Below are 27,942 nucleotides of genomic sequence, written 5' to 3' on the forward strand. Positions count from 1 at the left end.
GTCACGTACGCACTCTGGTGATATCCAGCTAATTCGTCAATAAATGGTAAAGTGCAAGATCGAGATCCCTCTGCACTGCTGAACTGAGTCATCTTGATGCTGGATTGTATCACAGCCTGACCAAGGTTTCTAACACGAGCACCAACTGTAGAGGGTTTGCCATCGCCTTGAATTGCAAAGGCCTTAGCAGTGACTGTCTGAACGGAGATGGAGTTACACACAGTGGCCTGCATTAGGAGAGATACAGTCAGCACACCAAGGGATGTCAGTGTCTTTGTAGACTTGAGACCTGTGAGGGCACACTTGGAATGTTGCATCCAATTTTCTCACCGCTCCCCAGTTAAAAGGAGAGGGGAGGAACTGGGGAGGGTTCAGTAGAGAGTTCCCAAGACAGTCAGAGGAATCGGCATCGCCTTCCTCGGGAAGGGGCGGGGGTCTTGGCGCGGGGGGGGCAGAGGCGGTCGGCGAGAGGCGGTCGGCGAGGGCGCGGAGCTGCGCGGCGAGACGGCTGAGCTCCGGGCCCGCCGGCGGGGCGGCGGCGCGGGGGTGCCGGGAGCGCAGGTGGGCCGCCTCCTCCTCCCTGCGGGGACAAGGGGTCAGGGGCGGCAGGTGATGCGGCGGTCCCCGCCACCCCCCCGGAGCCCCCTCACCTGAGGCAGGTGCAGGTGCAGGAGATGCAGCGGCCCCCGCCGTCCCGCCTCGCCCACACTCGCAGCCAGGCCCAGGCGCGGTCCCGGCGCAGCACCCGCAGCACCGCGGTCCCCGAGGCGGGCCCGGCGCCGGCCCCGAGCGCTGCGGGCAAGGGAAGCGACTGCGTTAGGCGGCGGCAGGCCGCCTGTACACCCCCTAGGCTGCCCCGATGAGGTCTGCAGGCGGTCACTGCTCTGGCCCCAGCGCCACAGAAGCCACAGAAGCAGAGTCAGACCGTAGGAGTCCTGCCCCCCGAAAGAGCTGGAGCTCAAGGGGGCTTGTCCCTCCTCTGTCCACTGTGGCAAATCCTCCGAAGCTTGGAAGCTACCTGTGACCTTATAGACAGTGTGTGACCAATTCCCTGCCTCATCCTTTTGGAGCAGGGAGTCTCAGTTGGGCAGGACTGAATTCGATTTGTGTCTCCTGTCCTGGATAGACATGTTTCAGGCACAGCCAGACCATGTAGCCAGAGGACAGTACACATGTTCCTGGGCCCGACACTCACCCACGGCCCTGTGCTGGGCAGCTGCCAGATCAGCATCCTCAGGGTGCAGGAGGCTGTACCAGGACTGACCGACTAGCTCCTCCCTGCGGTAGCCAAGGTGGTAGGTGACACTGGGGGAGACAAGGGGAGTGGGGACTGAGTGCCATACAGGGTCCGCACCCTGTCAGCAAGGAGCAGCAGCTGCTTGATGGAGAGCAAAACAACAGAGGTACAGAAATAAGTTGTAAAGGAGGGAAGAGGTCTGTGAGTCTCAGTGCTCACACAGTATCTAGCCTGCATCCCATACAAGGCTTGGTGAAGGGAAATGATTCTTGCTGCCTGAGATGTACAGCTGGGGCTCTGGTGCAAGCAGGCACACCTCACCTCTCCGTGACATCAATAAACGTCATGTCTAGGATGTGCGTGCTCTGGAATATGTCATCCTGGGAACCACCTTCGCCATCTGCAGGCGACTGCATGACCGGTGAGCAGAGGGCCAGGAAGGCTGTGGTGGAGGGGGAGGGTGGCCAGCTCAGGACCACAAAGCGCCCACACACTGTCACGACCCGATTCCCTCCGTGCTTCAGCCGGAAGGCCTTGGACGTGCACATCTCACTGACAAAAGTGACTTCTGCAGAGAAACAAACCATTCCGAGTGGGTCAGAGGCTCCCCTGCTCTGCTCTCAGCAGGGCTGGCCCTGGATCTCTGATCACAGCCACTGAGGGCCAGAGCAAGATGGCAACATCTGCAAGATGCCAGCAGAGGCCTCCCTTACCCCTGCCAGGCTCCTTCTGGGCGAGGAGGAGCTTCTTGTACACATCCTCACATGCTTGCCCATCCAGGATGTCAAAGACCGTGTCCCCCTGGGCGAGCAGCTCCACCTGACAAAAGAGGGGGCTTTCCTCAAGAACTGTGCCTGTTTTGGTGAGCCTTGGCTGGCACCATGGGCACACAGACCACTGGAGCCACAACCCAGCATCTGCTGGGGCAGTGTGCTGTGCACACAATAAAGGCACCAGGACAGTGACTGCAAATGCCTAGTGAGCAAGCCTTACCACGGAAAGGCCCAGGACCTGAGCCACGTTCTCCGAGACGTAGACCAGCTTTCCACTGGCCGACAGCACAAGCAGAAACCCTGGGAGCAGGGAGAGTAGCTCTGTGCCGAGGGCCGGTTCCACAGGAGGAGCTGAGCCTGCAGGGGGATCAGGGTGAAGTGCTGTCTTGATGGAGCAGGAGCAGCGCCCCACACAGATGTAAGATAGTATGGGGTACAGCAGTGCCATGGGTACCTGGAGGGAACAGCTGAGCCCCCCGCAGCTGGAGGCACACCAGGGCCATGGTGTGGAGGTAGGAGAGCCGCTCCTTCTCCTGCATGGAGATGGGCAGCAGGGAACGCAATGCCTGCAGCTCTGCATTGATCTGGTCCCGGCGAGCCTTGGAGGCACTCTTGGTTGACCTGCAAAGCCAGCCATCTGGGGAGGTGCATCCAGGGAGGGAAAGGGACAGCATTCCCCACCTGTCGCTATGGGGAGAATTATGAGCTTGGGGATATGGAGTGGAGATGCTCAGCACCCATGCCAGCTGCTGCCTCTAGGAGAGCAAACCTTGCGTAGCTGTTTTGGTGCACTGGGTGCAGGCAGAGGTGCTCAAGGCTACCCAAGGGGACATGCTGCTGGAGTGGCTGGTGTCTGTCCTGCTGGGGACCAGGTTGGACAATGACCTGTGCTTTAGTGAGGAGCCCACGCGACACAACCTCGCCACCAAACCCCGCAAGGATGGAAATTGCATCCAGTGCCAGAACGTGCACCCCAGTCCACCAGATATGTCTTTCCTCTTCAACTACCCAAAATCCCTCTGCCCCACCAAGCTCCTGCACCTCCTCCCCATGTGCCAGCTGACAGCCCCACTGTCTCAGGCTGGTGTAAGCCTTTTGCAAGGGCCATCAGACCTGTCCCAGGGCTCTCAGAGGCCATCACAGCCCTGAAAGTGGGAGGTGGGGGGGAGCTCACCTGAATGGCCTTGAGGCCCTGGGCGCCTGCTTGCCCCTCCTGGGCAGGCAGCTCATCTCTGTCTGCAGGGGCTGGTGGCAGTGGCTGCAGAAGATGGTCATACTGCTGGTGCTGTAATGCCTGAAGCTGGCAGGCCTGAACTGCTGCCTCCTTCGCTTCTGGCTGTGGCTGAACCTGCTGACCCCTCTGCTCCTGGCCTCCTTTTGTATCCTCCTGGGGTGCAGAGGCCAAGCCACTCGTGGAGAGAGTTACCTCTTGTGACGCAACTCCAAACAGCTCAGAGCTATTTTTAGAAGGCAGGCTGCTAAAAATAGCCTTGCAGCCAGTTGCAATCTGAGAGGGGAAGTAATAAAAGGAAGCCAGGGTCTTTAAAGCAAACCTGCCACTCAGGAGGGGGCAGTGACGAAGACAGCAGGGATCCCCCTGCATGGCATACATCTGCCCAGTTCCGGGCCCACAGCTGCTGCCACCCCAGTAGAAGGTTCTGTGTCTAGTCTGCCTGCCTGGCAGCTGCTCTCCAGCATCACTGGTGAGCTGGGTGCTGTGAGAAGGAGCTGATAAGCCAAGAAAAAGGCACTGAAGATATCTGAACCAAGACAGTGAGAATTTCCCATGCTCAGGCCTGCAGCAGGGTCCTGGCAGAGGGAGTCAGGGCCACAGCACCCCTGAACCCAAGAGAACCCTTCAAGGAGATTGGGGTGTTGGTGACCCCATTCTTTTCTTCCCAGGGAGGCCTTTTCCCCACCAAAGGTTTGCTCTCCTAGAGGCAACTGACATGGGTGCTGAGCCTTTCTACGGCCTGTTGTCTCCACTTGATGGTGTAGAGATTGTGATTCTTCCCAGACAAGCCCCAGTGACAGCCATTCATGGACAGAATTGAGAGCACCCTTGGAGAGCCTCTGCTCAGCACCACATTACCCAGCCCAGCAAGTCTGTGTGGTCTGTGGGTGTTTCCTGGTGCCTGGCATCCTGCAAGGACAGTAAGCTTGGTGCTTCAGTGCTGGGAGAGGGGATGCCATGGCAAAAAATCACTATTTCATTTCACAGCTTGAGAGAGAGCCTGTGGCTGAAGCAGTTGATTTGAGGAGTTAGAGCTGCTGCACAACAGAGAGTAGATGTCCACCCAGCCCTCACAAGTAATCTGCAGGTGCCAAGGACCACAAAGGAGGAGCCGAGGCTGGGGCTGTTCTCCCTGAGCCAGATGTACTGTCAGCACACCTGTCTCCCTCCAGGCCCCAGGCTGCCACTGATGCTAATCACCCACCACGGTGAGCTGCCAGTGCATGAAGAACAAGCTCTTGTCACAATTGAGGTGCCTTCTGTTCTCCTGCCACCAGGTTTTCACCACTCTTGTGCCACTCCAGACTGCTCCATTGTGCCCACATTGGCCACCCCCTGCAGGTCAAGGAGCCCAGGCACCCACGCAACCTTGTGCTGCTGGATGAGCAGCACTTGACTCTGGCTGTGTGCCAGCCCTCAGGGCAGGGCAGACAACCTAGGCTCTCTGCCACCCATTCCTGGCATGCGGCTGCAATCATCTTGGCTGCCCAAGAAACACCCTGAGTGCTTCCCTAGGCTAATGCTGTCCCTGCATTAGCCTCACTAGAGTTGCCATGGGAGCTCCTCTTCACATCAGACACCACACGTCCACAGAAAGGGGCTTGAGCACAGTGCTCTGTGCCACCTGGGAAGACTGTCCCAGGCACCACTCCATCTCCAGCCCTGAAGCAGGAAGCAACAGGGCATCCACCTTTCTGAGGCAGCACAGCCCAGGAGATGTACACCACTTTCTTCCCTGTCCTCTTGGCAAGGCAGCACAGCCCTGGGCAGGAGGCAGGTACACCAGGGCAGTGCTGCTGTGGAGGGCCCAGCTTCCCTTCTGCCACCTCAGCCAGGGCTCACAACAGCCAGAGCCTGCTGCTGCCACAAGCCACTAGTGGCCTGCAGCTTTGGGGGAAAGCACTTGGTTCAGTCTCTCCTCTCTCACACCCTCTCTCCCCCAGTTCACCTGCTAGGACACACACAGCAGCAGAAACCATGTCTGCCTCAGAATTTATAAAACTGCCCCCGACTGCTGTTTTACAATTGGATCTGGGCAGAGTCCAGCTGGGCCCAGCCCTCCACATTGGGCTCAGCTTGGAGCTGGGGCCTGTCATCCAGTGCCAGGAAGTTGGTCAGTGCTGGCAGGAGCAGGTGTAGAGGTTCCTGCTCTCTTGAGGCAATGCAGGAACAGTTCATAGCCTGAGGTCAACCCCAGGGCCATGGCTGGTGGTAAAAGTTGATTCAGGCCCTTGGAAAGTGGCCGGGGACCGGACAGCACAGCTGCAGTTCCACAGGCAAAGGGAAGGAAGACGCTGGAGCCATCAGCAAGGAGAGGGGTCACAGCTGTGCTGCTGGGGCCAGCCAGTTTTTTTCCCCAGTGGCCAGCTCTGCCTGTACACTCGTGCTGCCCAAAGCATGACAAAGGCAGAGGGAGGCCTGGCTAGGGCAAGACAAACTGAGCTCACACCTTCCTTGCTTGAAAGGGCTAAAAATTCATGCAGGCAGTGGAGCAAGAGGTCAATGTGTGGAGGGGCAAGGGCAGGGTGGTAGAGGGACGAGTCGGCATCAGCCCTGGTTGGAGACAATGGGGCGACTGATGGTGCTGTTTGTTGTCATGGCCGAGAGCTCCCATCTGTAACACACCAAAGGGACACACTAAGAGAAAGCACAAACACAGCGCCCAGGGCTGGAGCAGCTTTGCTTCACATCAGCCTCAGCTGTAGTCTCCAGCCCAGCCTGCCCCAAAGCTGCACAGTGCCAAGGAAGACCCTAGGCAGACCTCAGCCAGGGCTGGAGCACCCTAAGGAAAGGGATCACCCACAAGGTGACCTCCCGGCAAGGCACACCATACCTGATGTCATGGGGAAGGCAGGACTGGTCCAGGCTGTACTGAATCACTGCTAGCTTACACAGCGTCTTTAGACTGGGGCCTGTGGAAAGAGGGCAGTTAGCCACAGCAGTCCTCATCTGGACATCATGGGGGGGTCCAGCATCATGCAATCAGTGCCACAGGAAACAGGGCGGAGCACCCTGGCCATCCCTCTCAGGGACAAGGCAGAATGCATACCAGGAGCAGTTTTCTATGCTGCCACAAAGAAGTATGTGTGCAGGAGTGCATGACACACAGCTGCACCTCTGGCTGGTCTCTTGTCAGCCATGTACACTTGTCAGAGACAGCTGTTTGGCTCTGGGATACAGGCACCTGGAGCCACGTAGGGCACAGTATGGTGCTTCACAGCAGGGCCTGCTCACAGGGCACCTTGTGGCAAGAGGTACAGGCTGGGCAGGGAGTGCTCACGTACTGAAGTCGAGGATGTAGAGATCTGAGTGATCCATCAGGTCGAATTCATCACCCATTCCCTCCTCTGGAGATGGGCTGCAGAAACCAAGCACAGTGTGTCAATCAGTGCCAAATTTTATTTTTTTTTTTTTACACCAATTACAGTCCCTTGGGCTCCCCAAGGGCTGAGCAAGTCTCATCCCTCCTGCCCCTCTGATGCCCCCAGCAGCATTCAAAGTCATCCCTTTCACAGTTCCTCGCAGAGTAGGCAGAGCCACACAGAGCCAGAGAGCAAAAACACACCGTCTCCCCCGCAAGCAAGGGATGAGGGATCTGCCTCCTTCTCACAGATGACCATGATGATTCCAGCTGTGAACCTCCCCCTCACCTTGCCAGCCTCTGTTACTTTGCTGCACCTCCAAACACAGGTCCCACCCTGCAGGGAACAATCCTTTTCCCTTCTTGCACAATTGACCAGCCTCTAACTGGTTTCACTCTCTTCCTTCTCCATGTACCTCTCAAACTGCTCTCCAACAAGTGAGCAGCCCTGGGGACTTCCCTAGAAAAGTGGCACCCACCCCCCAAGACATGAGGAAAGTGATGGCAAACAGCTGCCTCCATAACTTAGGCATTTCAAGGCTCTATTTGCTCAGCAACTTCAGTGGATCCAACCCTCCAAAGAGCTCCACTCAGAGAGGCAGAGCCGATCCCCAAGACAGGGCTGAGAATGACACTGATCAGGCTGGAGAAGGGATGTCACAGCAGCTCCTGAAGGTAGGCACACACGCTTGCACAAGCCTCTGTCCCGCTCCTTATGAGATAAACAAGCCCCATGGGCTGCTCCACAGCTGTCACGGCCAGACAGGCTGGCATCACCTGGAGAATCAGTTCAGTGCTGGAGACTAACCAGCTTCTCAGCTGTGCTGTATCATGGAAGGCTGCCCTAGTAACGTTAGGAGACACATACAGATCAAACTTTCCAAGCAGGCAGGGTCAGCCCATCCTCACCTGGTCCCAAACACCACATGGGGCAGCATTACACAGCCCACACTGTGCTTTCTACAGACCTCAGGCCAGCTTCGCCTCACAGCCAAGGGAAGGCATGGGAAGCACTGTGAAATACAAGGATTTGGGAAAACATCACATGGGACAGGCATTTGATCTAGGAAGAATCTGACACTACATACTGACAAACTACAAAGACCAAAAAGCTGTACTGGTGTCCCTAATGAGGTAGGAGAGATAAGTTGGAGACCCAAGAGGACTTTCTGCCAAGATCTCTAGTTGTGCATCTGGGCCACAGATGACAGGAACCATGACCTATGTCCAGAGATGGTGACAGCCAGGAAAACATACTATTTTATTAGCTTGTGTTCCTAGGCCAGCAGCTGGACTGGTTTTGGGTTCTGCTGCATGAGCTGAAGTTGTGTGGCCAAGCACAACAGCACAAGGTTTAAAACAGATTCTGCCCAGGCACACACTGTCCATCACTATTCACATAGTTAAGATCTACTGCAATTATTTCAGCTTGGCCATTGAGATGCTGTAAGAAGAGTGTAGAGAAAGCAGATGGGAAACATCTGCATGGCAGGGCAAGCACAGACATTTCTCAGTCCGACTCAGGAATCACTTTGGGCTCCAGCCACAGCTCCCTAATTGTGCCAAAATGGGGACAGCATTTCAGAGGACTGTAACTGAGCACAGAGCAGTGCAGCAGTCATTTTAAACCAATTCCAATTTGCTGATACTCCCATCTGATGTTGGTCCTGGAATGCTAATGAGGAACTATGACTTCAGGCATTTCTAGGGAACAGACAGTCTCACTTATAGTTTCCTGCCTCCATGGTCTTGATGGAATAGCCAAAGCACCTGAGAAAAAACTGAACATCCCTTAGCACAGAGAGACTGCCTGTGCTGGAACAGTAGTGCCTGGACCAGAGGAAAACACTCCCATGGCTGATGGTTGTTTGGAGAATTTAAAAGAAAGAAAAGGTGGTTTAAGTCCTGCTTTGGTTTGTGATGAACCAATTTAGGGTGCCCTCACTGCTTAGCTAGGAATGACCTCATGCAGTGACTTCTTGCCCCAGTGTCACCTGTCTATGACCCACTAAGCTTCACTTCCCATAGGACATGAGGCAGTACCTGCCTCCCCAGGTTCCCATAACCCCAGGCCAAACTGCAGCACACAGCTCCCTGTTGTCAGAGAAGACCTGCTGCTGATGGGACCCATCTGCCCGGATACAGGCAAGAGCCCCTTTAATTCCGCCCCTGTGTGCTTACCACACAACCATCTAATCTCACATCCACGTCACAGGAAACCCTAGACCATCCCTTATCTATCAAAGGAAAGCCAGCAGGCACCACATCTGTGGTTTTAATCACCAAAAGGCAAGTAGCAGGGTAAGCCTGGAGTTCAAGACCAGGAGAGCTGCAACTCCCAGGCAGCAGGGTGCAGGGCATGCCTCTGTCAGCAAAATGGATTGTTCCAGCTGCAAAACAATGCTCCCTGCACTAAGCACTCAGCGAGAGCCATTACTCCCTCACCAGAGCCAGGCATTTCTAAGCCTTGTCAGGGAAAACACAGCCTCAAGACAAATCTGGATTGGCATCTCTCATCTGTTCAGCTATTTCATCTGTTCAGCAAAACTCTGCTTTATAGCATTCCTTCTCCCTTGTAGATGGTCTCTGCACACCAAAATGTTGGTGAGTTTGGGAGGAAACCAGACCAGGGCCACAACTGTGACACAGCTAATGGGAACACTGAGCTTCCTGGTCACTTAAACGGGACATAAGTGATAGATTGCTCCTGGGCACAGTGAGAGACCACAGCTGGGGCAAAAAGACCAGGCTCTGGGCAGGACTACAAAAGAAACAAAGCATTTGGATGCCATACAAGCAGGCAGCCTGAAGAAGTGCCTCTTCAACAGTCTACAGGACTTGTGAATCCTGTTAAGAGCAGGCAGGACACAAAGGGTTTTTGCCTGCCTATCCCCCAGCATTGCCACCTAGGAAGCTGAGCCTGCGGGCTCACCCTCCAAGAATCCTGCTGGATCTCCTGCAGTATGCGAGCCCCCTCCCCCTTCCCAGCCAGGGGAGCACAGGTCAGGAGGCAGACCACTGGGAGTTCTCCATTACAATGACTTCCTGGAAAAACTTCTTATCTTGCCAGGCAGCTTCAGAACACACCTGATAACTATTACAGGAAGCGAGCATGGTCCCCACCCCCATCTCCCACTTCCCCAGCTTGCGAGACCCTCCCTCCAGTTCAAGCAGGCTGCATTCCTGGCTGCCTGCAGCTCTTCCTACCCCACACTACTGCTGATGAACATGCCTGTATTGGTTTTGAGCCTGAATTAAGAAACAAGTTGAATTCTGAAGTGATTCAGTGGAGAAGACAAGGCACTGATGCATTGCCTGGCAAGGGCAGACCAAACTCCAAAAAGCTGGTGTCAAATTCTTTGTGGTTTGCTCACATTTCCTAGGAGTGCCAAGGCTTAACATCAGAGTTCAGCTGCTGCTGTAACACAAATCTACATACACTGCAACATCTGGGACCATCCAAAACTACCATAAAGTTCTACCAAGCCTTCTTCTGTACTGAGCAGCACCAGTATCACTTGAGGTAACTGGATAAACTCAGCACCTCTGCATACCTCGCCTGCACTAAGCACTCCCTCACAGCCACACAGACATCCTACAACTAAGCACACCCCCCCAAATCCCTGGAAGCTGAAGGCCCTTCACCCTATCACACACTGGTATGGTAAGGCCATCAGCAGAACCTGCTATGTATGGTCCTCTGCCCCAGTCTTCAGAACCATTCTCAGAAAGCTGCTGCCAGAGTCCCAGAGAAAGCCCTAAAAGTTTCCAAACCATGCAGAGAGTTGAAAGCGCTTAAACTGTCTCTGCAAGGTGGATAGTGGGAAACAGGCCTGTGCTCTGGAGCTGCAATTTGTCATTCTAGAGAGCATAGAGTGTGTCCTGGTGATGGGCCACTTCCTTTCTTTTAACAGCTGCTAAGGCTCTTGGCTACATCCAGCTGCCCTGCACCCTGACAGTATCACTTCCAGTGTTTGACAGCTAAATTCATAACACCAGGTTCCTCTTGTGAATGGAAGTGTTGCTAAGGAACAATGGCACAAGAAGAAACGTTGTCTTGTCATGTGTATAGGCTCCTCAAACAGCTCCCAGCTGAGCCAACATCCCACTGCAACTTAGCAAAACCCACACTTGCCAACGGAAGAAAGAAACTCTGGTGGGAGAATCAGGGCACCACATAGGCAAGGATAAGTCAGTGTGAAGTCTGCTACAACACAGCAGACTAAGATGTGTCCTTCTGATGGCAGGATCTCCTCCCTCATCCCCACTACCTTTTTCACAGAAAGCTTGACCACTGCACAACCCCACCAGAATAGCATGTTACACACTTCTGTCTCTGCGTGTACCGGACAGCTTGTCATCGGGTGCTTTACAAGCTACATGACACCTTCAGTCTCCTCCATGGCTTTTTTCCAGAGGAGCCCCGATGTACACGATTGCTTACACTTGTCAGATAGATGGACAGTTGCCATGTAACTTTGAAGTCCATCTGACTCTGCATGCGGCAGAGTGTGGAGGGACACTGTGCTGAAGGGAATGGCAAAACCTCTCACGGAGCCTCACCACACAACTCACCTGGTGCCTCCAAACAGAATGATTTTGTCCCCCACTCTGCAGCAGCACTGCCGGCGTCGAGGACATGGGCCTTTCCCCTTGGGTTCAATCTTCCTCCAAGAAAGAGAAACTAACCAGAAGAACAGAGTGCACCACCTTGTCACAAGAGCCTGACCAAGATCATGTATAAGCAGGTTATGGATTTAAACATCACAGGAAAACCTGTGGCCTACTGCCCCTCCCACACCAACTAGCCAATATCCACCTTTTCCCCCTGACCTCCTCACTAGTGGCAAAATGATGCACTTCTATGAGGTTGTTACTAAAGTGTCATTTAAATGCCAGACAGAGTCCTGAAGTTCTGCCTGCTGAGACAGCACTTGCAGGTCATGTCATAGAATGGTTTGGGTTGAAAGGGACCTTAAAGATCATTTCATTACAACCCCCCTGCCATGGTCAGGGACACCTCACACTAGACCAAGTTGCTCAAAGCCCAGTCAAGGCCTTTCAGTTGCAAAGGCTCAGCGCCAGGACCCACGGGCTGCCACGGCAGCGGGTCGGACTTCATGGGGAGCTGCACAGGGGTGAGCTGCAGGAGCAGTCAGGCAGCCTCCCTTCCCCGGCACCCTGCTGCGGTCCGGATCTGGAGAAGGGAGACCCAGGAACGAGCTCCATCTGCTGGCAGTCTGCGATCACTGAGCATCCTGGCAGAGGGGAGGCTGCTGGGGACAGCTTAGCGGCGGGAGGAGGGAGTGGGGAACTGAATGAGGTGCAGACAGCAGCCTTTGCTGCTTTCTGTGGCAAGGATGCTGGGGGGTGACTAATGCAGCACTCAAATCTTCAGGAGCTCAGACACTAGCTCACGGATCAGTTTAGGGAGCAGCAAGTTGGCTGCTCTCAGTTAACTTTACTATGCAAAGCAATTAGCAAACAAAATCAGTCTAATGACTGCGAAAAGCGCCTGAGGACTGAGGACCCCAAAACAGCTCAGTCGACTGAGATATTCAGTGTGATATTCAGGGTACCAGCTGAAGAACACCCCTTCTGCAGCACAGTTTGACCTGGTACCAAGAGAGTGTGGTATGATGATCCTGCAGCTCAAGTTGAATGGTTTCCCCAGCTCTCTCCCTCCCCTAACCCCATTGCTTCTTCCTATTTTCTCTTCTGCCAGTATTTCTGCATATTTAAGAACAAGACAAAGTTTTCCAACGAACTGTGTCTTTCAGCAATACCTTCTCTTCCACTTTCTAACTGAGATTTGGAAACATCCTGAGGAGGAACAGGGGTCTCAAGCACAGTAGCAAGTTCCTGTCAGTGCTATCAGAAATTTCCCCTCAAGCAGTACTCCTTGGAGAGTAAGCTCCTCTGAGCGCTCACTTGCCTAAGGGCCTGGAGCACTATCACTGCAACAAGTTAAAAGCATAAATACCTGGATTGAATTTCCAGAGGTCATGGAAGTGTCTGTTCAGGCGTGCATTGTAGCCACCAAATACATACAGTTCCCCATTGTAGCTGACTGTAGGGAATAAGCACAGACATCAGCGTGCCACCCAGCAGGTCTCTGACCCAACATCAAACACAAAGCAAAGTGGTGCTGGTTGTTCACCTTTGCTTACATCACCTTCACGTGCAGGGTTATGTGCAAGACTTTTCAGGGGGCAGCAGCTTTCCACAGAAACTGGGCTTAGTGCACCCCTTGCTAACCCACATCTCGATCCAACAGACCAGACAGTCCTAACGCAGGCAGAAATTTCCTTCCACCATCCTCCACCCTCAGCAGACCCACACTCACATGCTGAATGGCTCCGCCGGCCTTCAGGCAGCACAGGAGTTGGAGGAGAGTCCAGCCAGGAGTTTGTTTCTGTATCAAATACTTTAATGCGGTTACAGTAGATCTCATTGTTGGAGTGAAATGGCCCAAAACGATCAGCTCTGCCACCAAATACGTACATCTTTGTTCCAATGATTGTAGCTGAATGGAAGTCTCTCCATCGAGCTGGAGTACCCTGAAGGGACAGAGTAAAACAGAACAAGAAAAAGAATGCAGATTACCCTGGCAGATGACACATCTTGATGGGGAAGTTGGGTGGCTGCCTTCTGCTGGAGAACTTCCCATCCTGCAGATTCCTGCCACACCAGATAGAAGCTGTGAGACAAGTGTGGGTAGCTACCCCAGAGAACAGCAAATGCAAGACTTCCTCCCCAAACCACAGTGAAAAGCAGACACTGACCTTGGCAGAGATTAAAGTCCACATCATATTTGTGGTGTCCAATTTATGGATATCGTTTGAAAAGCAGTCAGCCTGAAAGACAGCAGAGCAGCCTGGTCACAAAGGGACTGAGAAGTCTGGTCACATCTGGTCCCAGGAAGGATGCTGTTCTATAGACCTGGAACATCTCTTTGGAGTCAGTACCTCCTAAGAGATAAGGTGATTGCTCAAAAATGTCAGGCAGCATACTTATTACTTAACAAGAGGAAGGCAAAGCCCATTTATTCTCAAAGGTGTCCTGTCTCTTCCTGCAGCTTTCCCATTTATTTGGTGATCAGTTCCTCCCCCAAAGACTGTCCTGCACACAATACATTCACAGCAGAAACCTGCCTCCTCTCCATGTAAGCAACAGAAGAAAAAGGCACTAACAGGACAGGCAAACTGGCTCTGGTAAGGCCACCCAACGAGAGGTAGAAGCTAAGATTACTTCTGGGTAGCTAAACATACAGGAACAAATATACTCTGGGTTCTGAGGTCCTACAAAAGCCATCTGCAGCTAGCTGCCTGGAAGAGATTGTACTCACACAAACAATGTGGACTCCTGCTCTTCCAGGTAGGGGAGAGAGCAGCAAGACAGTCAGAGGCTTATTTGGTCTTGGTTAAAAACAAGCCACATTTGAACTGCTCCTGCTGCTGTAATCAAGATCATGGATTTGGCATGCCATTGTCCTCAGAAAAGGGTGAATAACCCAGAGACTGCTGTAACAGAGCCCCAGCTTTCTTCCAAATAAACAGATGTGACTTTGCGCAGCTTTTCTGGAGCCTGGTGATAGGTTGAAATGATATTTTCCCATTTCTTAAGATCAGAGGATAAAGATTTGCTCAAAAGATCATTAGACACACTAACAGCTATTGCAGGATGACTGACTCAGGGTATGTTTAACAGGAGGGCAACCAGGTGTTTGCTGGAGGAGATCAACAAGATGCCAGAGCGGGTACGGACTACAGGGAACATGCACCAGACTAAGACAAACCTCATGGTAACACCACGGACACTGGTAAGTGATTTTTCTGGCTCATTTTTCAGCCAGAAAATTGAAATAAATGTACATCAGTATATATTTATTAAAAACTATGTGTATTTATCTATCAAAATTTGGCTGAGAAATGAGCCATAAAAATTATATATAAAAATATTTATATTTTTACCTCTTTATGGTAAATATGTTTTGTGAAAGAAAAAAAAATCACCATTTTTTAGGCTTGCTTTTCTAACCATTTTCTCCACAAAACAATGAGCATAACCTGGGTATTAATGCCATGACTTTGCTAAGTTACAAAATGAAAGCAACTATGAATACAAATACGCCCCCATATCCTGCCTCTACCAGTGTCCTGGGTATCAACACTCTCTTTTCCCAAGGGCTCACCAATTAACAGTTACAGAGACTACTCACCAGCTGTTCATAGCCTCCAAAGATAAACATGCTCTTTGCCAGGACACAAGCTGAGTGCCCATCTCTTGCTCCTGGGACCATTCCAGACACCTTTGGAGTAAACCACTTGTGCGTGTCTGAAACAAAACAAGAGGCTGAGAAAACACAGTAGGTGTTGGGACGGGATAGCTCTTTACTACTGTTCTTAATTTCTAAGACAGAAATCCTTCTCTCTTTCTCACACAGCATCTGCTCTGCTGGAGAAGCTGCAAGCTTCTTCAGGCAAGGCTACCTGCCTGAGTCTCCACAGAGGGGCACAGTGACAGAGGTCTCAGCCTCTGGGCATGGCCACCTACTGCCTGACCTGATAAAGAGCCCGCATTTTAACTGTGAGTAGTACAGCACTGCTTGAGCACCATTATTTTTACTGAATCTCTCGCAAAGCATACTTGTGAGTCACTTACCAGCTCTCCATTTACAGTTTCAATTACAATGAAGTAATAATAATGCTAAGTGGCTCAACTGAACTCATGGCATGGAGATGCTGACTAACTGACTCAGGAAAAATAGCTCTCAAATGCAGGCAGAAGTCACTTAGCCACAAATTGCCGTGCACATCCCCACCTCTGCAGTGCAGCTCTCCCTGTATTTTCTGCTCCACTTTTTACATTCTCATCCCCTCTCCAAGGGGAGGCTTCCTCACTTTCCACCCTTCACAGTGCTCCTTGTGAGCCTACACCAACCAGATTCAGCCCTTTAGCCTGCATACTCCAAGGGTTGGCTTGATTTAGGGCATGACTTTAAATCCAGCCAGAGCTGTTCTGCATGCCAGGGCAATATGGAGCTAAGCCAGCGACTCACTGCCAAGCACAAACAGGCACCTGTTCCAAGAGCCCTGAGAGGCACAGATAAGCCTCAAGGCAGCAGGAGACATTCCCCCCATCCTCCCTAACTGCTGTTAGCTGTCAAAAGCAGTGCTTATTTCAGGAAGTCGTAACACTGGAGCCAAAGCAACATTCTTCACGAGGATAACTTCTCTGAACTTGGCCTGCAGACACAACTATCCACCTATACTCCATTTGGAACTACACAAAGGGTCTTGCGAGGTCAACAGAACCCCTGGGCAGCCTCTACTGAGAAAGGTCCAGTGGCTATCAAGTTCCTTTCCTTCATGGAGCTGCTTCCAAGGCCAGTTATATGATAACAGCAACAGCTCATCCAAGTGCAATATGTCAAATTAGAGATGGAAAAGACCTCGACTTGTGCTCAGCACCTGAGGGACAAAACTGCACTCAAACAGGACTTTATCCAGCCCAACGTGACTTTTCAGTGGAACTTACACTACAGACATGGGACTGTGACTGCCACTCTTGCTTTCCAGGAATGGTAGGGCTCAGTGTGTACAGACAGCTGCAGAGGGTTTGGATTAGAACTGAAGTCTGGCCTGCTAATTTTCACATAATGCTAAAGTGCAGGAGTTGGCAGGGAGATCAGGCAGTTCCCACTACAATGCCTCTGTGTAGGCAGAGGTTTACTGATGGCTTCTCAGCTGCATGTGTCATGGGAAGAAGGAAACCCTGTGACCCAAGCTCTAAGATATTTCCTAGTAAAGAAGAGAGCCCATGACCAAGCACTAGAGCAAGCAGTTTCCTTCCAAGTCCAGGAAGACATTTACTGATCACTATTTAGATGGACTTGCCTCCAGAATCCTTTCCTGACACTTGTGTCCACCCAGTTTCTGATGGTGCCTTTTCTTCAAAGATGCTCCATCAATGCTATGGAGAAGTCAACCAGAAGGTTCAAGGAGTTTATTCTTCAGGTTTATCTAACTTGATTCATGCCTTCCCTTATTTTGCCATTCTGTCCCTCAGTACTCCTATGTTTTATTCCTTACTCTCCTTCATGCTTTCAGAAAGAAGAACCACACTGGAGAGGAACTGCAATCCTCAAGAGCTCTAGACCCTTCTTGCTGCAACCTTTGCCACAGTTAAGGAATAATGAATCACACAGAGAGAACGTTTCAGTCATAGCTACTTTCAAAAAGTGCATGCAAAGGTGATAGAAAAATTAAAACCATTTTGACTATTAGACAAGATCAGTAACCTCTGTTCAAAGGCTTTTACAGAGATTCAAGTATGCAGACACAATGGCCACACTGCTTCCCTTCTAAAACTGCTGAAACAGCCTGTGACACCATTTCCTCCAAACTGTCACTGAGGGATGGGAAAAAGCTGGGGAGCAGTGTGGTGTGGCAGAGAGAAGGTCTGATCAAGAACAGTTATGACAAGGAAGAGTGAGAAGCTGGAACTTACTGACATCAAAAGCATAGAGCACATTGCAGGCTCCTTCTGTGTCGTTGCGACCACCCCATATGTAGACAGTGTCATCGATGAGCACTGCTGAGTGCCCATACCTCATGTAGGGCACCTCTCTCACGTGGTCTCGGCTGTTTGTCCACACTGGAGGCAACTTGATCCAGCGCAGAGACACTGAAAACACAAGTTTGAGCCCATGTCAAATGCTAAGCCTGCTACATTGCTCTCAGGTCATAACCCATCCTCACGGAGCTTTTTTTCCCCATGACGAGATGCAGAAGTAGTCAAGTAAACAAGAGAAAGCTGTGTCTGACACCAATAGTAGCTAATTAAGAAATATAGAAGGAGGTCCTCTGGAGGAGCAGAGGAGTCTATACAGAAATAGGCTCTGTTCTGCAGCACATCATTGAAAAGGCTCTGGCTCATCCTAGACTGTGAGTGAAGATACAGCACACACAAAAAAATAGGGAAAGGAAAAAGAAAAAGTGCAGAGATGACAGTGAATGCAGTCAATGCTCCAAGCTAGTGACACTGTTGAAGAGACTCAAAGCTGGAAGAATGAGCAGCACGGGAATAATTCACTGCAGTAACATGCAAGGGAACATACCTGAAGGCATCACTTGGACTTGCAGAAGCGCAGTTTAAGTAAAGCAAGACAGCAGCTTTGCAGGAACAGGGTTTGTTTGCTTTTGTTTTGTTTCTCAAGCTATAGATGAGATAGCTGTCTGTCTCCTATTATACTATATTCTCCCTTCTTGCCTATCTATAACCAAGTTCTCCCTGCTAACTTTGTGTTACTAAATCGGAGTTCCTTGTAATTACAGGTTCTCCTTACTGGCAGCCTGCGTGTTGTGTTCAGCAGTAGCCAGAGCAGTCAACAGGTATTTACAGGGTTTAATGACAGTGCAGGAGTAACAGCAAGTGTTACATGGCCATTTGTTCTCTACATGGAGCTAACATAAAATATAGCAGAAAACTATAGTTCCTCTGAAACACTAACACAGGGAAAGGGAAAAGGTCAGCCATCTTAAAAGGTAGGCATTTACTCCACAGGCAGAAAAGGCTCTGAGGAAGCACATCCAATGCTAAAGTCAAGCTACACGGGATGCTTCCTACCTAAAATACAGTCTTCATCTTTGGAAGACTGAAAGAGACCAATCAAAATCTGGTATTTTGGCTTTAGCACTGGAACCTGACAATGCTAACTGAGCAAGGGCTTGGGGAGCCACTGCCACCTCCCACATGGTGGCTGCAGCATCACGACACTTTAATATTTGGGAGTGGTAAGAAGAGAAAACAATGCAAGAGCATTCCTTTGGACACAGTAATTATGCTTCCCCATAAGAATGGTGCTCTACTGGCACATTCTACAAGATACAACATTCAATTGTGTTGAGTGTGAAAGTCCAGTCTCTCTGGACAGAGAAGAATGTCTTTGTTTACAGGATCCTGAGCTACACTCTCCTCTTGAGCAGGTCACCTTGGCAGCTCTGTGTAACCAATGCCTTTATCCCTGCTGCACACATCAGTCTTAAAGAAGTGAATTCATTGCGAACTACCTTTATCTACACGTGACATGGGTGTTAGCAGAGAATTCAGTATGCTGTTCAGTCTGCAAAACTGGTCATTTGTTCTCTGTTCTTGGCTCTGTTTAGCTGGACCCATCCAAGCACCTCTGCAGTTTTTCAACCACCTGCCTAATTACAGGGAAATATTTCATGGACCAACTCAGTAACCTTTTCAGTTCAAAAAGCACTGAATCAACAAATATAGCCTCTTCCAGGACAGCCATGACTCCAACTCAGCTTCATGACAGGTACTGGCTACCCTACACAAATGCCTCTAGTTCCAGATGCTTTTCTAAGCTATGTTGTGAATCTGCGTGATAGCTGCTACCAAAATGGGAAGGCCTCCATCCTAGCCACGTGCCCCTATGGACTCCATCATGTTGGCAGCAGTTGTCAGGTGCCCCCACAGGGAAACAGCTCAAGAGCCTAAACTTGGAGTCTTAACTGAGTGCACTGGCTCCCACCCTACTCCTTCCACATGAGCTGAGCATGGACCTGGAGGGGGAACCTGAACCAGCTAGATATCACTTCTTTGCACCTGGGATTCACAGAGAACAAGGACAAAACATGGCTATGTGGCTACTTCTAGTGAGTCCTTACCCCAGCAGTCTGCTGAACTACAGCACCTCTGTGCCCTGCCTCTGAAGCTGAAATACAAGGCTGCACAAGGAAAGAGGCTCCCATCTACTCTGATAATTTTTTTGGAAATTACAGTCAGACAGCATGTTACAGTGTAATACCTTAGGCAGCAGCAGGCAAGAAAACTAATAATTGAGCCCAGCAAGCCAACTCCTTTGCACACCACAAGGACACATTTACCTGCGTTAAAAACGTGGACATCGATCTGCCGCAGAGTCTCATAGTCTTCTCCAGAACAATATCCGCCAAAGGAATAGACCTTGTGTCCGACAGCCACGGCTGCGTGGTTCACCCTCCGTGGCCCACCTTCCAAGTGCACTGCCCACCGTAGCATTCCTCCCTGCAAGCCAGATGGTCTTCAGGGCCCCCAGTGCCACAGCCACATGCTTCCTGGGCCACCACTATGTCACCTGGCTCTGAGAGAGAATGACAAAATAAGGTGATCCATCTCACAGATCTTCCTTGAATCCAGCTACAAAGGTTACGTTGCTGTATCCTCATTCATCTGCATCCCAACTGGAGACAGTTTTACTCTCACCTCAGAAAGGGGATACAGGGCAGGTATCATAACTTGAGCAAGGCTCAGAGGAGCAGGCAGAGATGCCCTCACATACAAAAAACCCTCAGGGTGGCTGTACAGGCAGCCCAAGCCAAACACCTTGGGCGAAGGCAGCCAAGTGCAGCACGCCTGGCCGTGCCCTGGTCATGCACACATCATGTACATGTCAGAACCATTTATCTGCATGAATGAAAACACAGTGAGAGCCAACTGTGAAGGTGAAAAGAACAGAGCCAGAGGGAAGAGAGCATGCTCTTTGGATCAGTTGTAAGAAACCACAGAGGAAAATATTAAAACACCCAACAAAAAAACCTTCAAAGAATCACCCCCACAAAAAGCAAGTAACTTGCCATTATGGGGGTGGATGACGACACCACCATTTGGCCTCACTGATTGGAGCCCTACGGTCCAATCTAATCAGACACGAGAGAGCAGAAACCCCCTAATCTAGGTAGAAAGCTCTTTGCTAATGCTCAGAAAAGGCCTTTTTCTCCCATAGCAAATCCAGGCATAACTATGAAAATTCTGTAACATCATATCTCTGTTAAGCAACTGATATGCTTCATTCCTCAAACAGATGGCTTAGATCATATCTTAGAAAAGTCACCACACTTCATTCTTGCAGAGATTCTCCTTTGGATCTTAGAATCTAGAGCAGAGCCTGGGTGCTTCTGAAAAAGCAGGTCAGTTTGATTTTTAACAGTTTTCTCCCAACTGAAAAACAGCCATTAGAATATATGTCAGTGTTTCAAACAGCATAAATAAAACTGTCTTTTCTTATTTCTTGGTTCTAGGTTATTGAAAGATGCAGTCAGCACACTCCCACCCCACACCCAGTTTTTGCACTTGCAGAATCCAAAGAAATTTGGGGATGCTTCTGAATAAGTTCTAAAATTCCTAAACATACATAAAATTCCTAAACTCTGCCCTTTTTCTTTTTGGAAAGCAGTGAGCTTTCACAAGGAGAAGTTTCCTCTTTCAAGTTTTCTGAAGTAGCTGGAGGGCAGCAAAAGGGGCAGCGCCCCCAGCCCTTCAGTCAAGTGTAACCACTGCTCACAACCAGGTCCATCAACAGCCTGACCACCACAGTGCCTGGCCCACCCACACACTCCCATTTTATCCCCACCCACGTAAAGAGTCAGAGATGCCACCAACAGGGAGCTCCTGGCATGGGGCAGAGCTCAGGCTTCCAGCTTCATCCACTCATTGTACAGACAGTTCAAAACCATCCAGTAATCAGTCACCTCATTTCAGAACTCGCAAATCTCATAAAAAATTGAGTAGCTTCTTTTTAAAGTTATTTCTCTTTCAAGTTGTTTTCAAAATAGAGACTGGCAGCCAGAGCATGCTCTGTACCTGAAAGTTACAACAAAAGGATGTGCAAAGCCCAACAGAGAGCATCCAGAAGCCTTCCTGTAACAGATGAGCGCAGACCAAGGAGTCCCTCCTGCAAACCTGCAAACTTCTTTGTGCAGCACCTACCCTAACCTAAATTGCAGCTAATAACCCAGAAAGTCACATCAAACTTTTCTCCAGCCCAGGAACAGCCCTTGTCTCCTACAGGCTGTGCTTCAATTTCAGATCTAGCAAGTTTGGGTTTTGTTTTTCAAGTTACTACTTTTTTAAAGCCAGGTAGCACACTTGTGTAAGTCCTCTGCAAAGCTACAGAATAGACGAGTTTCCATGGAGCCCACCAAAGTCACCTTTCAAGCTATTTTGAAGGCTTCACATTTCTATATCTGTTTTCTGCCTCAGTCAAAAGTTACTCTTGAAAAATCTAACCAATGTTTTCCTCAAAATCTCTTCTTGGTTAAGTGATTCTGCAAAGGAGCTTAAGTGGACTTTATCACCAGCATCAATATTTTCAACACCCTTCAGACTGAGCTTGATCCAGGAAGACCAAGAGGATGAATCTTACTTCTAAGTTCTCTGCTTGGTTCCTTGTGTGGAGAAGCACAGCTGCCTGGCATGGCAAGCAGGCATCATACCAAGCCCCCTGCTTTTTTGTCAGAAAGGCTAGGAAAACTCTTCCTCACCCTTGGGAGTTCACTCAAGTCAGGTGAAAGGAGCTCACTGCTGCCAGAGCAGGACGCTGGTCCTGTCACTGCCACAGGAGCCGGCCACCCTCCCCCAACAGTTTCGTCACTCAGATCAGAAGGCAGCACACCCAAGATGGGTCACTGAGAAAACAGCTCCAGGCCCTGCCTGAGGCACTGCAGGAAAGATGCTGAGCTTATAGCAATAATGTTGAAACGTTGTTTCCTACAACTACTGAAAAAGTTGTTCCCAAGATAAGCCCTTCCCAGGTGACAGGCAGGTCCAGGGTGGTGGCTGTGCTTCTCCTTGGCTTGGGCCAGGGATACCCCTTCAGAGCAAACACAGAGCTCTGCCAGCACAGCCTCCTGCTGCACCTCCTCAGAGCCACACAATGCAAACACTCATTTGAACACTTCATGAAAAGAGAACAACCAGAAGTGTAAAGCGATCTTTACAGCAATATATTAAAAGGCATGGGAAAACACAGGATTTAACAAGCTGCCACAGTTTTTCCAAACCCAAGTGCTCTCCTCCACACTGTAATAAAAGCATCAATCCAGACTCCCATCTTCCTCTTCTGTCACTAGCCACAGCCCTATCCTGAAACTGTTGCTCACCCCTTTCCAGCCAGCACAGGAGCTCCCCCTCTCCTCCCTGCACAGCCCTGTCTCCTAAGGATACCTCCCCACACTCCTACCCGTGCTTTCTGCAGCCAGCTCCAGACTCTCCGATCCTGCCTTTTTTGGAATTGTTTCATTAGACCAGTCTTCTGCCCAAAGCCAGTTTTCCTCCTGCTAGTCCCCACTGTGCACTATCTGCAAATATGATACACATATTTTGAGAAAAAACTGTTTTCTGTCCTACAATCATGCACACTGTTAAGTTCCATTTCAAGTTTTGATTTCCAATGATAATTTATATGATATAAGTGATGACATAAATATACCACTTTTCAACCTCACTCCTATGAGGACTTCTTAATAGGAGGCATTAATACACTTGACATTAAGCTGTGCATTAGGTTTCTTTAAAGATCACATAGGACACAGCCAGGGAAAGAGAAAAACAGAAAAACTGATAGGAAATAATTTATTAACAATTTCCCCCATTTGTACAACATTAGATCATGCAAAATACATCCTAGGACACTAATAACACGTATGTAGGCTACAAAACACAGAAATATTGGTAAGACAGTGGCAAATTGTATTAGAGAACTGGGAGGGCACTGGCTGCAGGAGGTGGCACACAGAATCACAGAATGGTTTGGGTTTGGATGAGACCCTAAAGATATCCAGTTCCGACCCCACTGCCATAGGCAGGGATACCTTCCACTAGACCAGGTTGCTCAAAGCCCTATCCAAGCTGGCCTTGAACACTTCCAGGGACAGGGCATCCACAACTTCTTTAGGCAACCTGTTCCAGTGCCTCACCACTCTCACACTAAAGAATTTCTTCCTAACATCTAATCTAAAAGCCCTCTTTCAGTTTAAAGCCATTCCCCTCCTTTTTCTATGGCTACATGCCCTTGTGAAAAGTCCCTCTCCAGCTTTCCTATAGGCCCCTTTTAGTCACTGAAAGGCCACCATAAAGGTCACCCTGGAGCCTTCTCTTCTCCAGGATGAACAACCCCAGCTCTCTCAGCCTTTCCTCACAGGAGAGGTGCTCCAGCCCTCTGATCATTTTCACAACCCTCCTCTGGACCTGCTCCAACAGTTCCATGCCTTTCTTGTACTGGGGGCTTCAGAGCTGGGTGCAGCACTCCAGGTGGGGTCTCACCAGAGCAGAGCAGAGGGGCAGAATCACCTCCCCTCGACCTGCTGGACACATTGCTTTTGATGCAGCCCAGGGTGTCGTTGGCTTTCTGGGCTGTGAGTGCACATTGCTGGGTCATGTCCAGCTTTTCATCTACCAGTTCTGCTAAGTCCTTCTCAGAGCTGGTTTCAATTCCTTCACCCCATAGCCTGTATCAGTACCAGGGGTTGCCCTGGTTTAGCACCTTGCCCTTGTTGAACCTCATGAGGTTCCCCAGGGCCCACTTTTTGAGCTTGTTCAGGTCCATCTCAGGCAAACCGGGTGCTTTTTCAAAGCAAAGACACAGATAGTAACACTAACATGTATCAGAGAAAAGGGCTTTTGCACCATAGAAAAATTAAGCTGGAATAATTTAAATCACAGAAGTCAGCAGTGAAAGAGGATTGCCTTCTACATGGATTTGTGACTGAACTAAGCATGTGTCCCTTTTGTGGATCCTGCTGAGCCACTTCTCCCCAGAGCTGCACCTCTTTTAGAGCAGCCACCACACTTCATCTCTGCCCATAGTAGAGGCTGGTTGAAGGCCTGAGGGATCTCTTTTGACTGATTCAGCATGACCAGGTGGAATCATGCCCCAATACCCCCAGGAACTGACCATAAATGGAGACCAAAAAGCTCCATCAAAACAAGCACGTGTTTGTTATACGAGAGAAGTTTCATTTTCTAGGTGAAACAAAATCCAGGAAAGTGCACTCCCACATGCTTTGCTAGCTCAGCATACATTTGCTCACCTTAGGTGAGGAAGCTCCAGCTGCCTCTGTTCCACCAATCTCAACTGGAAAAAGCAATGTACACACACGCTCAGGGTCTCCTTCACAGAAGGGCACATGTGCTTCTTTTCAAGCCACTGCTTGCTTCCACTGATGCACATCAGCTCCTCACTACACCTCTCCAAAAACTCTTTGATTTTTGCAGTCATACAGGCAGCAATCATGCAATGTCCACAACTCCTCATTTCCCTGGTCTGCCGTAATCTATCCAGAGATACAGTCAAGCACAGGGAATTTGGAAACCCTGGTAGGTCCTGTCATTAACTGCCAGGAAGAAAAGCATTTCTAAAAATGAGGATACACTTCACCTACTGTTGAAGTACCTGATGATGATGGAAATTAAGTGAGCCCAGCAATGAGTTGTTCCTCTACCACAAAGCACATGGAGGCTAAAATTAAAAAGCAGCCAAAATAACCAGGTGTGGTCCCACAGAAATGCCTGGATCCCACCACTGACTATGCACAGCACCACAAGCCCAGGTACACACTTCCAGAGTAAGTGGTGCAACAACAGCCTCAGACTGGCTCTGTTGCTGCAGTCACACTGGCACCTGAGCACAAGTAGAAGCTCAGACATCCTTAAACAGAGAAATGGCTACGTATGTCCTTTAGCATCTCCCTTGTTCCTTGTCAGTGCTGACTTCCAGCATAGGAGCACAGCAATTCACCTGGAGCACTTCACTGCTAAGCAAGAGAAAAATCAGATTTAAGGCAGCTCTGCATCCTTTGAATACAGCACTTATAGACAACATTCCTAAATCTCTGGCTGTGCTGGTGTCTGAAGATACACTTAATGCCTGAAACAACCTTCATCCCAACTGCTCCAGCTTACACCTCACAAGAGCCTACCAGCACAGCATATAGATGTCTGAGATCACCAGAAAAATCACTCAATAATTTCTCACTAGCATATCTTCAAAACCGTTGTGGTGAATTGAGCACAGTGACATAGATAGGAAAAAACTCCAAACAAATGAACAAAAAACCCCAACAAAACCCCAATCCAGTAATCATAGTTTTTAGTCAGATTTTTCACCTGTTTATTCTATTGGCTTTAGACTCACTATTTTCAATACCTACAATCAGTTATGAAAACACTTCATTCAAGATAAAACACTACTGAGCATCTCCACAGACAGTAGCCAGGTGATAATTTTAGAACAAAACCATATATGCATGGATCCACTTCTTTGCACAAAGGGAGTTCACATTCCTCTACACACACAGGAAGAAACCTAGAGCCATTTCTAAAAGCTGCTCAGATTAGCCTTGCTGCTGTCAATTCCCACAGCAAGGGGGGGAAACCCAGCAGAAAGTGGTCTGGATTTTCAAGGACTCGCTCTGTCACCCCCAGAATTACAGCTGCACCCCAAGCAGAGCAGCATACTGACCCTGCAAAGCCACTCCAGAGAGCAAATCCTACCGTGTGGCTGCCTCAGTCCCGTCTCCCAAAAGATACCACCAGCCACAAGGTTTAGTAACACTTAAAATAGCCCAGCCAGCTCACAGCAGTCCATATAGACAATTCTATTTCAAGCACATCCAACATACTGTTAGAGATAGCACAGGAACAACCCGCTTTCTTCACTAATGCTTGACATTTATCTGATGCTTTGACTATTTATGCTAAGGCAGTGTGAAACTGCAAGCTTGCACATTCAGCAGCTTGGACAGTCACAATGCAATTCCAGCACCAGTAAACTAGACGGTGCTAGAACAGCCCCTGAGCTCGTTAACTGAGACTGATCTGGAAGCTCATGTTAGCCACGGGAATCCCGGACCATGCTGCTCAGGCAGAAATTTATTTCAATGTCCCTCCCTGCAGACAGCCTCACCACCTCCTTATTTCTAATAGACCAAATATTTTGCCCACTGCTGACTTACTTTTGGCCAAAGCCCAGGTGAGATTCTGCACCTACTGAGTTGACTTCTCTTCTTCACCTTGCCTCCCAAAACCCACCACTGCTTCTCTATGGAGCACGCCTAAACGCCAGAGATATTGCTTGACCCCCTCTCCCCCAGGAATTTGTCTCAGCATGTCAAGCTGTTTCTGCCATGCCAAGGGCAGCCCTTGGGAAGAAGCAGGCTCAGGAAAGCTGAGCTAACAGCTAGTGTGGCATTTTTTGCTTTATGCAGGGCTGCACTCGTTTCCTCCTCTGCACCTGCTGTTCCATCGACACGGATGCCCAGGCAGTGTTCTGCTAGGCTTGGACACACACATGACAGGCTCACAGGTGCCAGCCTTCCCTCTGCCTGGTGCACAGGGGTGGGGAGGACCAGGCACACAGCCCCACACCTGCCAACATGGCCAAGACTGGGTGAAAGTGTAAACGGGATGAAACCAGATGAGCCCATAGAGATGGAGAGAGAAGGCACGGTGGAGGTTATGCCAGGGTGAGAAGCAGAAGGACAGCCTCCCTGACACGCCAGGGGAGGAGAGAGATGGGTAAGGTCACAGAATCCTTTAAGGTTGGAGAGGACCACCAAGATCACTGAGTCCAGCCATTAAGTCAACACTGCCAAGCCCACCACTAAGCCATGTCCTGAAAATGCCACATCTACATGGTTTCTGAACACGTAGAGATGGTGATTCAACTACTTCCCTGGGTAGCCTGTTCCAATGCCTGGCCTTTTCCATGAAGAATTTTTTAAAATATCCAATCTAAGCCTTCCCTGCTGCAGCTTGAAGCCATTTCCTCTTGACCTGTCACTTGTTACCTGGGAGAAGAGACCGTCCCTCACCTGGCTACAACCTCCTTTCAGGGAGTTGTACAGATTGAGGTCTCCCCTGAGCCTCCTTTTCTCCAGGCTGAACGCCCCCAGCTCCCTCAGCCGCTCCTTATAGGACTTACTCTCTAAACCTTTCAACAGCTCCGATGCCCTTCCCTGGACACGCTCCAGCACCGTTGGCCGCCCCCGCCCGCCCGAGCCCCTCGGGGCCGCCCCGCGCCCCCATGCGCCGCCCGCGGGCCCGGCCGAGGATACCCAGGCAGAACGGCGGCCCCGCGTCCCCAGCCCTCACAGAAGGGGCTCGGCGGCGCCTCCCGGCCTCACCCTCACCCGCCCCCAACTCCAGCACGGCCCCACCGCCTCCCCCCGCCTCCGCCGCCGGTCCCGCTCAGCCCCAGCCCAGTACCTGTACCCGTACAAGGCGCCTCGATAGCCCCGCTCCGACGGCTGCGCCCGCCGCTCTCTGGGACTTGTAGTGCGGCGCGGCCCCGCCCGGGACGGCGGGCGCCCTCCCCCGCCGGGGCGGCGCTGCCCCGAGAGGCCCTTCCGCGAGCGCCAGGCCCCGGCTCCGCCGCGCTGCTCCAGCCCCGTCCCGAGCCGAGATGGCGGCGCCCGAAGGCACCGGCGACGCGTGTCCGCGGCACAACCCGCCCCGCCCGGGGCACGCGCCGGGACTACAGCGCCCACAGTGCCCCGCGGCGGCC

General features: G+C 50.6%; 2 protein-coding genes across 9 annotated transcripts; both read right to left on the minus strand.

Annotated features, from left to right (window-relative positions):
• Window positions 1-800: 800 nt before the first annotated feature.
• Window positions 801-5,109, minus strand: LOC108499257 (neuronal PAS domain-containing protein 4-like). 3 transcript variants are annotated; one of them, XM_017818911.1, is made up of 6 exons: window positions 3,185-5,109; window positions 2,465-2,631; window positions 2,231-2,367; window positions 1,951-2,056; window positions 1,559-1,805; window positions 801-1,305 (listed from the first exon to the last, which is right to left on the minus strand). In XM_017818911.1, exons 1-6 carry the CDS (start codon window positions 3,283-3,285, stop codon window positions 1,134-1,136), a joined length of 930 nt encoding a protein of 309 aa, XP_017674400.1. In that variant the 5' UTR covers window positions 3,286-5,109; the 3' UTR covers window positions 801-1,133. The 3 variants fall into 3 exon arrangements, 2 of the variants coding, with proteins under 2 accessions (XP_017674400.1, XP_017674401.1); XM_017818912.1 differs by having other exon boundaries at window positions 1,207-1,305; window positions 1,629-1,805; XR_001875478.1 differs by having other exon boundaries at window positions 1,262-1,305; window positions 1,457-1,805.
• A 115-nt stretch (window positions 5,110-5,224) lies between these two features.
• KLHDC3 (kelch domain containing 3) lies at window positions 5,225-27,808 on the minus strand. 6 transcript variants are annotated; one of them, XM_017818906.1, is made up of 12 exons: window positions 27,361-27,396; window positions 22,621-22,738; window positions 19,508-19,743; window positions 17,118-17,294; window positions 14,827-14,942; window positions 13,391-13,462; window positions 12,952-13,165; window positions 12,589-12,675; window positions 11,181-11,289; window positions 6,529-6,602; window positions 6,078-6,156; window positions 5,225-5,858 (listed from the first exon to the last, which is right to left on the minus strand). In XM_017818906.1, exons 3-12 carry the CDS (start codon window positions 19,659-19,661, stop codon window positions 5,792-5,794), a joined length of 1,149 nt encoding a protein of 382 aa, XP_017674395.1. In that variant the 5' UTR covers window positions 19,662-19,743; window positions 22,621-22,738; window positions 27,361-27,396; the 3' UTR covers window positions 5,225-5,791. The 6 variants fall into 6 exon arrangements, with proteins under 6 accessions (XP_017674395.1, XP_017674392.1, XP_017674397.1 ...); XM_017818903.1 differs by lacking the exons at window positions 22,621-22,738; window positions 27,361-27,396 and adding an exon at window positions 27,645-27,808; XM_017818908.1 differs by lacking the exons at window positions 22,621-22,738; window positions 27,361-27,396 and adding an exon at window positions 27,651-27,741.
• Between the last annotated feature and the right edge of the window lie 134 nt (window positions 27,809-27,942).

Source organism: Lepidothrix coronata, unplaced genomic scaffold (assembly GCF_001604755.1).
Source record: "Lepidothrix coronata isolate B3197 unplaced genomic scaffold, Lepidothrix_coronata-1.0 Scaffold71, whole genome shotgun sequence".
Taxonomy (NCBI): Eukaryota; Metazoa; Chordata; class Aves; order Passeriformes; family Pipridae; genus Lepidothrix; species Lepidothrix coronata.

Excerpts from the sequence above, each read along its gene's own strand:
- LOC108499257 (XM_017818911.1), bottom strand. The coding sequence starts at position 3,285 with ATGACCATCTTCTGCAGCCACTGCCACCAGCCCCTGCAGACAGAGATG. Across the intron at positions 2,057-2,230 it reads AGGTCCTGGGCCTTTCCGTG|GTGGAGCTGCTCGCCCAGGG; the intron begins GTAAGGCTTGCT and ends CTCTTTTGTCAG. Across the intron at positions 1,806-1,950 it reads CCAGAAGGAGCCTGGCAGGG|AAGTCACTTTTGTCAGTGAG; the intron begins GTAAGGGAGGCC and ends GTTTCTCTGCAG.
- KLHDC3 (XM_017818903.1), bottom strand. The coding sequence starts at position 19,661 with ATGCTACGGTGGGCAGTGCACTTGGAAGGTGGGCCACGGAGGGTGAAC. Across the intron at positions 6,157-6,528 it reads TCTCTACATCCTCGACTTCA|GCCCCAGTCTAAAGACGCTG; the intron begins GTACGTGAGCAC and ends CTCTTTCCACAG. Across the intron at positions 5,859-6,077 it reads TGCCTTCCCCATGACATCAG|ATGGGAGCTCTCGGCCATGA; the intron begins GTATGGTGTGCC and ends GGTGTGTTACAG.